Source organism: Dendrobates tinctorius, unplaced genomic scaffold (genome assembly GCF_039654945.1).
Source record: "Dendrobates tinctorius isolate UK_male_01 unplaced genomic scaffold, ASM3965494v1 ptg000209l, whole genome shotgun sequence".
NCBI lineage: Eukaryota > Metazoa > Chordata > Amphibia > Anura > Dendrobatidae > Dendrobates > Dendrobates tinctorius.
In genome coordinates, this window is record NW_027361876.1 from 57,614 (window position 1) to 73,023 (window position 15,410).

The 15,410-nt window shown below is 43.4% G+C and overlaps 1 protein-coding gene across 1 annotated transcript in view; it reads left to right on the plus strand.

Moving 5' to 3' along the window:
• Window positions 1-15,410, plus strand: part of RPAP3 (RNA polymerase II associated protein 3) — a 97,841-nt gene that overhangs the window by 47,574 nt on the left and 34,857 nt on the right. Inside the window, exon 9 of the mRNA XM_073554233.1 lies at window positions 5,084-5,313. Coding sequence (XP_073410334.1) covers window positions 5,084-5,313 — 230 coding nt within the window. The remainder of the gene's footprint in view (window positions 1-5,083; window positions 5,314-15,410) is intronic.

Sequence of the window (15,410 nt, forward strand, 5' to 3'; positions counted from 1 at the left end):
GGGTACAGCGCGCACTAACCACGTCATTGCGCCCTCTGCTGGCTAAACGTCACTGACACAGGATGCAGCAGACGGTGAGCAGCAATGGACCCTGGACAGGTGAATATCGCTATACTTACCCCATCCTGGCGCTGTCTCTGCAGCCCCGCTTCTCCACGGTCTCCCTTCCTGCCTTCAGCGGTCACGTGATACCGCTCATTACACTCATGAATATGTGCATATTCATGAGTTTAATGAGCGGTACGACGTGACCGCTGAAGGGAAAAGGGGGGGGCTGCAGAGATCGCGCCGGGGGGTAAATATGATCCCTGAAACCCCCGATCCCCCTTCCCCGCCGACACCCAGGTATATGACTCGTTTATAAGCAGAGAGGGGGACTTTCAGCCCCCAAAAAATGGTCTGAAAATCTCGGCTTATACAAGAGTATATACGGTAATTAAAATGTACTTTGTGGGAGAACCCCTTCAAGTAGCTTTCTGCTTCCATAACCTATGTACGCTATGCTTCTTGTAAAGCCTAGTGTTTTATTGTTATTTTGTAAAAATAAATGTCATACCAAAGTCTTTAATCCTAGTGTCTACCTAGCATTTTAGATATAAAGGACATATGAAGTCAAAAGGCAACTGTTAATAAATGGAAAGTTGTAAAGGGCTAAAATGCCTGAACTCCTGAATGCTCTTTGCTTTCTTGATGTGATCATTGTGTGGTCTGTAATAAAAGTGATATAGAAAATGAAAGCTACATTGTGATAAGTGGTTATAGGCTACAAGGAATGTTTTTCAGAAATGTTCCCTTACATGCCTACTTTATTTTCTAGGATGTGGTAGACTGTATATTCACACACACACACACACACACACACACACACACACGTCAGTGGGTGACACAAGCGACTGTGTCGCCATATAGTAGCATACTTTAGTGTATATATATGTGTGTAAAAATATTCAGAATTGAGAGTCCTCAGTGGTTGATACCTTTTAATGGCTAACTGAAAAGATGTAAGACATTGCAAGTTTTCGAGACTACGCAGGTCTCCATCAGGCACTGACTAATACAAAATCTGAAGCGTCACATATTTATGCACAACACAGCACAGAAAAAATGCAATAGATCAATAGATAAGACAAGTGACGTCAAGCAGAACTATCATTATGGGAGAGGGAAAAATATAAATATTGAACCAGTTCATAGATAAGGAGTCTGGATGTTTTATTGTCCTCTGATTGGGGTCTCCTAATGTGTTGTGATGCCCCCACAAGGTCTTGGGAGCAAATTCCTTAATTGATGTAAAAAGACATAAATCCATGCGACACATTCATTCCAGCATTGAGAGTGTCAAAGGTCATCATGAGCTTGTACTCAGACTCTTCTGTCTCTCTGAGATGTGAAGTTACTTTTCAATACCAGTAATTTCATGTCCATGGTGTTGTGATCAGGCATACAAAAATGTTTTGCCACAGGTAGATCCATTCTTTTTTCACTTATTGTGACAAAACATTTTTGTATGCCTGATCACAACACCATGGATATGAAATTACTGTCTTTTCAGTTAGCCATTAAAAAAGGTATCAACCACTGAGGACTCTCAACTCTGAATATTTTTCTCTCTACTGGCTAATACGGTACAAAGATATACATCTTTCCTGTGTGTGTGTGTGTGTGTATGTATGTATGTATGTATGTGTGTATATATATATATATATATATATATATATATATAATATACAGTGTGTTACACCTCTGCAGCCTCCTTTGCTGTGCAAGCATAACATCTTGCACTTCCAGTGCCACCGACCCCTTTAGTAACCGGTTAGAAAATTGGTAACCTCATAACAGTGCTTGCCGTTCTGTAGTTGATTAATAAAGGTTGTTGCAGCCCTGGGTTAGTGGAAAGTGCAAGTGGGGCTGTGGAGGATTGTAGGATCCTGCTCTGATTTTCGGCATCCTGCAAGCTGGAAGTTCAGATGCAAATTTCAGGAAACTAGTCAGCATTTTTGCTAATTGGTGATTTTGCTTATTACTTCATAGAATCGTAGAGTTGGAAGGGACCTCCTGGGCCATCTGGTCCAACCCCCTGCTCAAAGCAGGATTTGCTAAATCATCCCAGACAGATGTCTGTCCAGCCTCTGTTTGAAGACTTCTACTGAAGGAGAGCTCACCACCTCTCGTGGCAGCCTGTGCCACTCATTGATCACTCTAACTGTCAAAAAGTTTTTTCTAATGTCTAATCTGTGTCTCCTCCCATTCAGTTTCATCCCATTGCTTCTAGTCTTTCCTTGTTCAAATGAGAATAAAGATGATCCTTCTACAATGTGACAGCCCTTGAGATATTTGTAGACAGCTATTAAGTCTCCTCTCAGTCTTCTCTTCTGCAAGCTAAACTTTCCCAAATCCTGCAACCTTTCCTCATAAGACAGGGTTTGCAGACTGGTCACCATTCTGTTCCCTTTTTCCTGAACTTGCTCCAGTTTGTTGATGTCTTTTTTAAAATGTGGTGCCCAAAACTGGAAACGGTATTCCAGATGAGGTCTAACCAAAGAGGAGTAGAGGGCAATAATGACTTCACGTGATCTAGACTGTATGCTTCTGTTAATACATCCTAGAATTGCATTTGCCTTTGTTGCTGCTGCATCACACCGTTGACTCATGGTCAGTCTATGATCTATTAGTATACCCAAGTCTTTTTCACATGTGCTGTTGCTTAGGCCTATTCCTCCCATTCTGTATATGCTTTTTTCATTTTTATTGCCCAGATGTAGTACTTTGCATTTTTCCCTGTTAAAACCATTCTGTTAGTTGCTGCCCACTGCTCCAGTTTATTCATATCTTTTTGAATCCTCTCTCTCTCTCTCTCTCTTCTCTAGTATTAGCTATCCCTCCTAGCTTTGTGTCATCAGCAAATTTAATCAGTTTACCCTCAATTCCTTCATCTAAATCGTTGATAAAGATGTTGAACAATACAGGGCCCAGGACAGAGCTCTGTGGTACCCCTCTTGAGACATTCTTCCAACTGGATGTGCAGCCATTTACGACCACTCTTTGGGTCTGATCACTAAGGCCCTCTTTCACACTTCCGTTTTTGACAATCAGTCAAGATCCGCCAATTTTGAAAAAAAACGGATCCGCCATTTTTCTTTGCGGATCCGTTTTTTCCCCATTGACTTTCATTATTGGCGGATCCTGACTAATTGCCGTCCGTTGCATCCGTTTTTTTGAGGAACCGCGACAATGTTAGTGTCCGTCAACATCCTCAAAGATTTCTAAACGGAGCTTGCAACGTTTTTTTTGCCGGCGGATCCTCCAGACACTGAATTAACCCTAAAATCTGTCTGGCTGCCGGACAAAAAAAAGATTCTCTCTCTCTCTCTCTCTCTCTCTCTCTCTCTCTCTCTCTCTCTCTCTCTCTCTCTCTCTCTCTCTCTCTCTCTCTCTCTCTCTCTCTCTCTCTCTCCCTTTAAATTTCCTCATTTTCAGGATCCGTCTAAAAACGGATCCTGTGCCATCCGTTCAGAACGGATCCGCTTGTCTGCCTTTTTGGCGGATTGTAACTGAAGTGTGAAAGAGGCCTAAGCCAGTTATAAATCCACCTAACAGTTGCCTTGTCCATTCCATACTTAGCCATTTTTTTTCACTACTTATCTGTGGCGGCCTATTGTTTTCTTTAAAAAAGACAGCCACAAGGTAATGATGTTATTTTTATATTAGTTGTATTTTATTAAAAAAAATTTTTAATACACTCACAAAACCCCAAACAATTAGAGTTGGCAAGTAGATGACTCACGCACATAAATCTGCATCTGTCAGGTCCCACTGATAGCGGTTGGCTCCCCCTGGTGTCCAGAAGCAGTATCACTCGTGCTCGGGAGTGGAGTGATACTAGTATCTGGTCTGTGTATGAGAGTCGGAAGGCGGGGTACCTGACAGTGACACAGATCTCTATGTGAGAGCCCATCCATTGGCACTTGCCAATGCTAATTGTTTGGGTCTGGTGAGTGCAATTCTTTTTGGGGGTGTTTGCTGTCTTTGATGAAGGGTCTTGCTGTATTTGTTAACTTTTTTAGCTGCCTGGACACATTCAGTATACTCCAAAAAACCTGAAAAATCATGCTAGGGCTTATTTTCAGAGGAACACTGTAGTCAAAAGTATTACTTAAGAGTGCACAGCTCCCTGGTCAAGCAGTACTCGAGCCTGAGGATCAGTGCACTCATGATGTTAACAGCCCGTAAACTCTTTTATTCTTTCTGACGCCATAAAATTCAGATGGATTTTAGCAAAACAAAAGATTAAAACATCATTCACAGTTTTTAAGTCTACGGAGCTGAAATCTGTGCCCACAGAGCATCCTCTGCATTAAAGCAAGTGCAGACTTTAAAGTGCCACTGTCATCAGACAGCCTCGTGAGCCTAAGAGATGCCCATGACTGTGTGTGTGTGGAGTTTATGGTGCTGCTTGCTGATTCAGCGGCTCCTGTGGATTTAGGCAGCACTTGTGATTGGTAAACTAGTTCTGTCACAGTACCTCTTATATGATGAAAAGTTGGGCTTGTTTAGCTTATAAAAAAAAATCTCAGAGGAGATCTCATTTATATGTATAAATATATGTGTCGTCATTACAAAGGATTGGCGCTTGACTTTCTTCTTCCAAGGACCATATTAAGGATCATGGGGCACTCATTACGTGTGTAAGAAAGGAGATTCCAACAGCTAAATAGGAAAGGATTCTTTACAGTTAGAGCAGTCAGAATGTAGAATGCCCTACCACAAGAGGTAGTAATGGCAGACACTATAACAGCTTTTAAAAAAGTTTTAATTTCCTTGATGCACATAACATTGCGGCTTATAGATAAATTAGTGACGAAATGTACAATTGGTGGAGAAAGGTTGACCTTGATGGACCTAGGTTTTTTTTCAACCTATGTAACTTTGTAAATATGTCTGTCAACAAGCTTGTTATCCTTATCCCATAGTCCCTGACAGAAGTTTAAATACAGTTCTGGATAATCATAAATTTTTTTTTGCTTGAAATTTCAGACACATAAATATACCTCCAATGCTGATTGTAAATATGTAATCATTTTAGAAACCTTTGAGGAGGATGGAAATTGAAGAGATTGGAGGTTTGTTACTAGCTCCAGTGGATGTTATTAGTAAATCTCACGAAGATGGTAATGTTAGTGTCTTAATCCAACCTGAGGAGTCTGAAAAAGTTAACGAAGACTTGAATTCTGAAGAACCAATTTCCATTTCCCCAGAAGCTCCCAGTGCAAAGATGTTAAAGATTGAGGAAATCAGCGATTTGCCAACACTTCAGTAAGCCCTAACTGACCATTTGATACTTTTATAAAAATGTTTTGACTTGTGATAAAGAATACTTTCCTACATGTATTGAATTCCCAAACTACAATGATTAGTTAAGAACAAACTTAAAAAGAACAGATGTCAAAGTAGTCATTCACATTTGAAAAATTAAAACCATATATTACAAGCTGGACAAGTGCAATGATCTATCGCTGTGACTTGTCCTTCATGTTCACTATAAAAGCAATGGACTATCATTGTGACTCGTCATCCATAATTAAAGGGGTATTCTTATCTCCAACATCCTGTGACATTATGGAGTAGGTGTAATAATAATATTAGGAAATACCTCCTAGAAATGTAGTATAGTTCATATCATTCGCCAGGTCACTTACCCCATGTGCAGGATATTGCAGTAGCTTAGGTATCCATGATTGGTTGTGCCAATAACATAACGCGGCATTTGGCACATCATTGGTCAGTAAGGAGATGAGAAAGACTTTGACTGTTAACCATGGTCTGAGAAGTATTTTTTTTTTTATTTAGGCAATTTTTAGGTGTTGGACAATCTATATAACATTTTCAGGACCTGGTGATTTTTTTCATTTCTTTTCTCTTTAATTTTCTCCTCCACTTCTTTCAGGGGACATAACTTTTATTTTTCCTCCAACATAGCCATATCAGAGTTTTGTTTTGTGTGGAACAAGTTGTGATTTTGAGTGACTACATTAACTTTACCCTATAATGTGTTGAAAACCAGAAAAATCTTTCACATTAAAGTGAAATGGTGAAAACCTAAAAACCCAAAACATGCAACTTCACCATTGTTTCTTGGGCCTTGTTTTTAACCTTCTTACCGGGAGTATGCATATCATATACATCATCGCCGTTCCTGGCTGAGAAACAGGCGAATCCTCGCCGTGCACAGTGCATGCCCTGGAGGGATTAAAAAGTGTGCAGTTACACAGAGTGACTGTAGACTTTTCATTTTAGACCGGACAACCCCTTTAAGTTATGTGTAATAATGAGAAATTGCACAGGGAAAAAGTATTGAATACTCTTACTGAAATATAGTTAATACTTTGTACAAAAGCCTTTGTTGGTGATGACTGCTTCATGACGCCTCCTGTATGGAGAAACTAGTCGCAGGCATTGCGTTGGCGTGATTTTAACCCATTCTTCCAAACAGACACTCATCAAATCTTGAAGGTTCCTTTTGGCTCCTTCTATGAACTCTGAGCTTTAGTTCCTTCCATAAACTCTCAATTAGATTTAGGTCGGGTGACTGGCTGGGTCTTTCTAGCAAGTTTTTTGTACTCTGAAACCAACTGAGAGTTTCCTTGGCTGTGTTTGGGATCATTGTCTTGCTGAACTATCCACCCTCGTTTCATTGTCACTATCATGGTAGATTGCAGCAGTTTTTTTCCATGAATTTCTCTACATATGTCCATTCATCCTTCCTTCAATTTATATGAAGTTTGCCAGTGCTGTATGCTGAAAAATAGCCCCACGGCATGATATTCCCAACTCAAGCTTCACTGTTGGTATGGTGTTTTTGGTGTGATATGCTGTACTTTTTTGGCCTCCAAACATGGTGTGTATTATGGCATCCAAATAGATACATTTTGGTCTCATCTGGCCAGACTATATTCTCCCAGTATTTCACAGGCTTGTCTAAATGGGATTTATAATACCTATTAATATGGGCATACAGGTAATACTCTGGGGCGTGCGGTGCCTGGAAGAAATCCCTGTCCTCATTGTAATACTACTCTCCTCCCAAGGATGTCAGTTATGGTCCCAGAATACTGCGCCCTACACTACCTCCACAATCCGTACCTTTTCCTCCCTTTTATGGGCACTGCATTCAGGGATCTTTTGCGCAGGAGCCGGAGAGTCAATGTGACCTCCAACGTTGGTGACGATAAGGTGCTCTGTCCACTTCCTCCTTGCACAGTCATTGCTAGGAACCATATGTACATAAGAATGACTATGCAGGGAGAAATTGGGGAGAGCACCTTATTGGCTCGCTCACCAGAGGTCACTTGAGCGGAAGTCGCCTGCGCAGAAGATCCCTGAATGCAGCGCCCACAGAAGGGAGGAAGAGGTGCGTATAGTGCAGGGCGCAGGATTCCGGGGCTGTAACTGATGTACATGGGAGGGGGCAAACTATTACAATGAAGACAGGGTTTTCTTACAGCACTGCACGCCCAGGAGCCTCGAAGAAATCATTAAGATAAAGAAAAGAATATAACATTTCTCAACAACAAGACCATTAATATGAGGCAGACAGGTAGGACTAGTGTAACATTTCTATTACCTGTATGCCCATACTAATAGGTCCCGGAGCGGGGGGTGGGGGTTAACAAATTCCCTTTAAATGGATTTTCAAAATAAATACACCAGTCTCTTAATGTAAGTGATGCTCTTTCTATTCACGGACCAAATATATCTTATAAAAGGAGGATCTGAAACAAATATTATATATTACTATTTACAAAAAAATGCCAAAAATCCTTAAATAAAAATCTGATTTTCCAGACATGAATCTTAAGAAAACTAGCTACATATATATTTTTAGTGAACTTTAGACAATTAAGCACATTCCCATTCTCCATTTTGATCAGCCTAATAATATCCATTCCATAACTAGCGGTTTATTTTTGTACATGGGTCATAGAGGGAATGTTGCTCTAATTTCTGTCAGTTTTTATTAGATGTGAATATTTTTAGACTACTATTTTTAGCTTTGGAGTTGTAGTGTTGTTTAATTGCCTCAACAGAACAACTTGAGAATCATTCACGTGGATCATCCATTTAATTAAATCCATTTATGCCGCTGTGTAGTCTGTGATTTTGCTTTGAAATTCAGGAATGCCTCTTTTCTATTGAAAATCACCGTGCTTTTATTAGACACAATGACTGCAGAAATTGCCGGCCCAAGTGCTGCCCTTAGTTCTTATCTACGAAAGGTAGTATGATTGTACATTATTAAGGAATATTTTGTTAGTGCTTCACATTCATTATTAGCTGCTGCTCATGAAAAGCATAGCTTAATTGCCAGAATACAGTTCTTATACTGAAGCCTTACAGCTGTCACTCTTACCAGCATGTATATAATAAGGTATTGTTCTGTTATTTATATTACCGCCATCTGAAGGCTTCACGTCATGCTACTTTTTATAAAACCGCATTTCTGCAGCAGAACTCATGAAATGAAATTTGCCAGGCTATGGACAATTGTGCACAATACCGGACTGGGGCTGAAATTCAGCCTGGCATTTGAAAACACTCAGGCCTATAGTGTTCCCCCAATCCCTGCTTTCTCCATCAGGAGCCTCTGGTATACATATTACTCTCCTTGATGTTGTAAGAAATGACAATTCAATGCAAGACCAATAATACTTCAATATAAGATAAAATGATACCACTGCACTATGACTTTCTAATTCCACCACACAGTGACCGAATAATGCCATCATAATGCTGATCATTAGAAAGGTTAGAACCCCAAGTACATTTTTGGCATGCAGTGCAGCTCACCAAACCCTAGCTATGTGTAGCATACACTGTTAGGATTTTGTCACGTTTGCCGCAATATGTGATTTGCATATTTGCGGTCATGTTACGAGAAGTCATTGAGCGAAGCGGCAGAGATTATAGCTGGCATGGGACCGCAGATATGCTTATCACTGACTTGTCACGTGATGACCGCTGGAATCAGCAAGCGGAGTCAACACTGTTAGGATTTGGCAAGCTGAGATGCTTTCCTATAATTCACTCATGTACTGTCCATTTATCTAAATGGACTGTACCAAGACCAATATTATCAGTAGTGCATTATAATAGACAAATACCACCAGACTATTATTATTATTTATTTATATAGCACCATTGATTCCATGGTGCTGTACATGGGAAGGGGTTACATACAAATTACAGATATCACTTACAGTAAACAAACTAACAATGACAGACTGATACAGAGTGGAGAGAGGACCCTGCCCTTTCGGGCTTACATGCTACAGGATGGTGGGGAAGGAGACAGTAGGTTGGTGGGTTGCAGCAGTTCCGGTGTTGGTTGAGGTGATATCACCGGTAGTGGTGAGAGAGAAGGAGGTAACGGGGTCATTGCAGGCTGTAGGCTTTCTTGAAGAGGTGGGTTTTCAGGTTCCGTCTGAAGGATCCAAATGTGGTTGATAGTCGGACTTGTTGGGGCAAAGAATTCCAGAGAATAGGGGCTATTCGGGAGAAGTCTTGGAGGCGGTTGGGTGAGGAGCGAATAAGTGTGGAGGGGAGAAGGAGATCTTGGGTGGACCAGAGATTACGTGAGGGAAGGTATCGGGAGATTAGTTCAGAGACATATGGGGGAGACAGGTTATAGATGGCCTTGTAGGTCAGTATTAGTAATTTGAACTGGATACGCTGAGGGAATGGGAGCCAGTGAAGAGATTTGCAGAGGGGAGAAGTGGAGGTGTAGCGAGGAGAGAGATGAATTAGTCGGGCGGCAGAGTTAAGGATGGATTGGAGAGGTGCGAGGGTGTTAGCAGGGAGGCCACAGAAAAGGATGTTGCAGTAGTCGAGGCGGGAGATGATGAGGGCATGCACAAGTAGTTTAGTAGATTGAGGGTTGAGGAAAGGACGGATTCTGGAAATATTTTTGAGCTGGAGGCGACAGGAGGTAGAAAGATTTTGGATGTGCGGTTTGAAGGACAGGGCAGAGTCAAAGGTTACTCTGAGACTACAACCAAATATGTACAGAGTGATACCACAATACTGTTTAACACTTTACCGACATCAGACATATAGTTACGCCTATGTCTGTATCCCTCCCTTTGATGTGGGCTTCGATGGTGAGCCCACATCTTTCCTGGGACATGTCAGCTAGTTAAATGCCGCTGTCAAAAGCTGCCATCTGGCCGGAAATACGCACACCGGTGACCCGCGTCACGTGATCGCTGGTCACTGTTGTGTCGGCATGACAACCCTAGGTCTCCTGGAGACCCCTATGGTTGTCAGTGCGGGATTGCTATGAGCTCCACCATTTGCCCCATTCAAAATAAAATCAAACATACACATATTTGGTATCGCCGCTTTCAGAATTGCCCAATCTAGCAATAAAAAAAAGGATTAACCTGATTGCTAAACAGCGTAGCGAGAAAAAAAAATCAAAAGCGCCAGAATTACGTTTCTTTTGTCCCCTGAGACATTGCATTAAAATGCAATAACTGGCGATCAAAGGATCGCACCTGCACCAAAATGGTATCGTTAAAAACGTCAGCTCGGCACTCAAAAAATAAGCCCTCACCCAACGCGAGATCATGAAAAATAGAGACGCTACGGGTATCGGGGAAAATGGCGTATTTTTTTTTTTTTTTAGCAAACTTTGAAATTTCTTTTTCACCACTTAGGTAAAAGAGAACCTAGACATGTTTGGTGTCTCGTAATGACCTGGAGAATCATAATGGCAGGTCAGTTTTAGCATTTAGTGAACCTAGCAAAAAGCCAAACAAAAAACAAGTGTGGGATTGCACTGCACTTTTTTTCAATTTTTTTTCAATTTTTTCAATTTCATTGCACTTGGAATTTTTATCCCGTTTCCTAGCACACGACATGGTAAAACTAATGGTGTAGTTCAAAAGTACAACTTTCCCACAAAAATAAGCCTCAAAAGTTATGGCTCTGGGGAAAAAAGGGAGGAAAAATGAAAATTCAAAAACTGAAAAAAGCTCCGGGGGTTAAGGGGTTAATCAAAACCACTGTAATAAGACTGATCTTACAACCATTATATGGTCACTGTATGATGGTATCAGTTTTTTACTTGTGCTCTGCAGACCATATACCGCGTATACCCAAAAAGAAGGACCAGTCAAATAATGAACGCTCTTCCAAGTAAATATAATAACCAAAAAAAGTGGAAGCATCTGAATAAAATGTAATCTTTATTAAGAGTCAATAATAAATAAAATCCATAACAAGGAATTATTCACAGGGAAAAAGTGACATGAAGTGCCACACCACTCCAGGAAGCACCCAGAGAATCGGTAATATGTATAACACAATCAAATGAGACCATATATAGTCAGAGTTTGCAGAACATAGGGAAATATATTCTAAACCTTTCAGTCGGAATATGTGTCAAGTGCAAAAAGTGGCATAATAGGATTTAAAGTGCCAATGCAACATTAATTCCTTGTTCTGAATTTTATTTATTATTATTGAGTCTTTATAAACATTTATTAGATTTTATTCAGATGCTTCTGCTTCCACTTTTTCTCCTTCGCCTCATAGGGGGACACAGGACTGTGGGTGTATGCTACTGCCGCCAGGAGGCTGACACTAAGTGAATACAAAAAATGTTCACTCCTCCTCCACCAGTATACATCCTCATGCTGGCTGCAGGCAAAACCAGTTCATGTTCAGTGTCCTAGGAGGCACACATCTGGTCTTTTTTTTCCAGACTCTTTTTATTTTTTCTTTTTCCATGAAGATGAGACAGGGGCGACGGACCCTATTGATAGGGTTCGATCTGCCCAAACCAACAGCGGGCGAGCACGTGGAGTGTCGCCTCTACGTATACTCTCCCGCATCGTGGGACAAGATGCCAGATTCAGCCCTGACCACCCTAAGGTATTGAAACCCTAGGCTGTACAGAGGCCTAGGTACAGTCCGTGCGGCCCCCACTGCATCACCCTCAGAGGGAAAGATGGAGTTAGGGTGCCTGCACCGTCCGTTATGCCGCCTCCCTCCCATCTAACCTGAAGCTGGTCAGCCGAAGCACTCCATCCAGGGGTCTCTGTAGGAAGCACAGAAGGAGGGTGGGCTGGGAGGGCTCCTGTAGAGCGTTCCCCGTGGAGTCTGGTCCATACTAAGGCCCGGTGTCCCATGTTCTGGCCACAGCTTTCGCTACAAAATGCTGCCGCTGTATCGTCTGGCAACTCCGGATCCTTACTCCCCGGGCTGGGCCTGTGCTTTCAACATCACACTGGATACTCTTCGCCGGCTAGGGTGGCTGGTAAATTTTAAAAAGTCATCCCCTGTTCCAGCTCAGAAGATTGCCTTTCTGGGGATGATCTTCGACACCTCCCCGGGGGTTGGTGATTCTCCCTCGGGAAAAGGCCCTGGCACTTCACCAGCTGGTGTCACGTACCATCCTGTTTTGCATGAAGGTCTTGGGGAGAATGGTGGCAGCAGTAGAGGCAGTTCTGTTAGCCTAACTTCATCTTCGTCCCCTGCAGCACGCCCTCTTGGCGGCTTGGGACAAGAACCCATTCTCCCTCGACCACCGGTGCTGGCTGTCCGCACAGGTCAAACAGACACTCAGATGGTGGACAAGGAGTTCTTCCCTTCTGCAGGGGAAACCTTTTCCCCCGACCATTGGCTGGTGGTCACGACCGACGCCAGTCTCTTCGGCTGGGGAGCGGTGTCTTGCTATCACACAGCCCAGGGACGTTGGTCACCTGGGGAATCACGCCTCCCGATCAACCTAGAGATACGGGTGATCCGGCTGGCTCTGCAGTGCTTTCATCATTTTCTAGCAGGCCATCCTGTCCGGATTCAATCAGACAATATCACGGCCGTGGCATATACATAAACCATCAGGGGGCACCCGCAGCAAGATGGCCATGCTCGAGGTAAAGCATATCCTCTGCTGGGCTGAGAGAAACTTCTCGGTGATCTCGGCAGTCCACATTCCAGGCGTAGAGAACTGGGCGGCAGACTTCCTCAGTCGGCAGGGTCTTGCATCCCGGGAGTGGTCACTCCACCCCGAGGTTTTCCATCAGATTTACCAACGCTGGGGAACTTCAGATGTGGATCTGATGGCCTCCAGGTTGAACGCCAAAGTGACCACGTTTGTCGCTCGATGCCGGGATCCACAGGCAATTGTTCCTTCTATGGGACCAGTTTCGCCTCCCATACCGATTTCCCCCGCTGTCATTGCTTCTGAAGGTCATCAGGAAGGTCAAGACAGAGGGGGTCCCAGTAATTCTGGTTGCCCAAGATTGGCCTTGTCGGGGATGGGTACGCAGGTCTGGTACAGCTTCTCGCCGACGTCCTCTGGCGGCTGCCAGAGCGCCCAGACCTGCTTTCTCATGGTCTGATCTGCCACCAGAACTCAGGGGCCCTGTGTTTAACGGCTTGGCCGTTGAATCGTGGATCCTAACCCAGGCTGGGTTCTGCCAGAACGTGGTCACTACAATGATTAGCACCTGGAAGCCCGCCTCAGCATGTATTTGCCACCATACTTGGAAGGTTTTCTTTGCCTGTGGCAGAGAACGTGGTCATCCCCTGCTTCATTTCTCTATCCCCAATATTTTAGCGTTTCTCCAAACCGGCCTGGACTCGGGTCTAGCACCTAGCTCCCTTTAAAAGGCAGATATCAGCCTTGTCCGTCCTTTTTCAGCGTAAGATCGCTAACCATTTTCAGGTAAAAACCTTCATCCATGGGGTTTCTCATGTGGTACCACCTTTATAAAGCCCCCCTAGAAGCTTGGGACCTTAACCTGGTCCTAGGTGTTCTGCAGGAGTCTCCATTTGAACCACTACAGGATGTCTCACTAACATACCTTTCCTGGAAGGTGGCGTTCCTGGTGGCTGTAACGTCAATCAGGCGGGTTTCGGAACTGGCGGCTCTGTCCTGTCGAACCCCGTTTCTGATTTTCCATCGGGACAAAGTGGTGCTCAGACCAGCCCCTCTTTTTTTTTTTTTTTTTTTTTTTTTTTAACCTAAAGTCGTTTCCTCATTCCACCTTAATGAGGACATTGTCTTGCCCTCATTTTGCCCAGCTCCGGTACACCGTGTGGAAAAGACTTTTCATACGTTGGATCTAGTGAGAGCTCTCAGGAGGTATGTGTCACGGACGGCTTCCTTCCGTCAGACAGACACGCTGTTCATGCTTCCTGAGGGTCGCAGGAAGGGACTCGCTGCCTCAAGGTCGACCATAGACAGGTAGATTCGTTTGACGATTCAGGAGTCTTACCGCATCAGAGGCACACCTGTCCCAGCGGGGATCAGGGCACACTCCACTCGGGCAGTGGGCGCCTCTTGGGCGCTTTGGCACCAGGCATCGGCAGAACAGGTTTGCAAAGCGGCATCCTGGTCCAGCCTACACACGTTCTCCAAACATTACAATATCCATACTCAGGCTTCAGCAGATGCAAGTCTGGGTAGAAGGATTCTCCAGGCAGCGGTAGCACAGCTAAAGACACTAGGTGCGTATGGCCTATACCGGTGAGTCGGTTTCCCACCCAGGGACTGCTTTAGGACGTCCCACAGTCCTGTGTCCCCCAATGAGGTAAAGGAGAAACATGGATGTTTGTGGTACTCAACGTAAAATCCTTTTCTCTGAGATGCTCATTGGGGGATAGCACCCGCCCTGTTAGCCAGTTGGCTCCTTTATTTTTTGTTATTGTTTGATAGGTGGGTTTTTTTCTTGACACGTTGTACCTGTATTAAGGTTGATTTTGTTTTGTTCTCCTACTGCTTTTTGCACCAAACTGATTTAACCTGCGGCCAGCATGAGGGTGTATACTGCGGAGGAGGAGCTAACTTTTTTGTATTCACTTAGTGTCAGCCTCCCAGCGGTAGTAGCATACACCCACAGTCCTGTGTCTCCCAATGAGCGTCTCGGAGAAAAGGATTTTACGGTGAGTACCACAAAAATCCATGTTTATCGGTTATCATATACAGTATGTGTATACTTTACAGATACCAGTGACATTGTCGCTGATCGTAGTCATCTGACATGACAGTTTTTTCCATCTATGATTCGTCTTTGCAAGCTTATAACACAGACATTTTTGGCTTCTCTCTTTTCTGGAACTCTCCTCACATTCCCCCATCTCAACAAAAAACATATAGTTCCTTAAACAGTAATAATGGTTTAGATCCAAGCATAGTCATGTATTTCAATGGCACAGCCCAGACTGAAATCCCATTGAGAATCTGTGGCAAGACTATAAATTACTGTTCACAGACGCCTCCATCCAATTTCACTGAGCTAGAGCTAGTTTGCACAGAACAATGGGCATAATTTATAGCCTTTAGATGGGCAAAGCTGGTGATCCTGCAAAGTACTAACTCGGGGAGATGGGGAGGGAGGGGGATG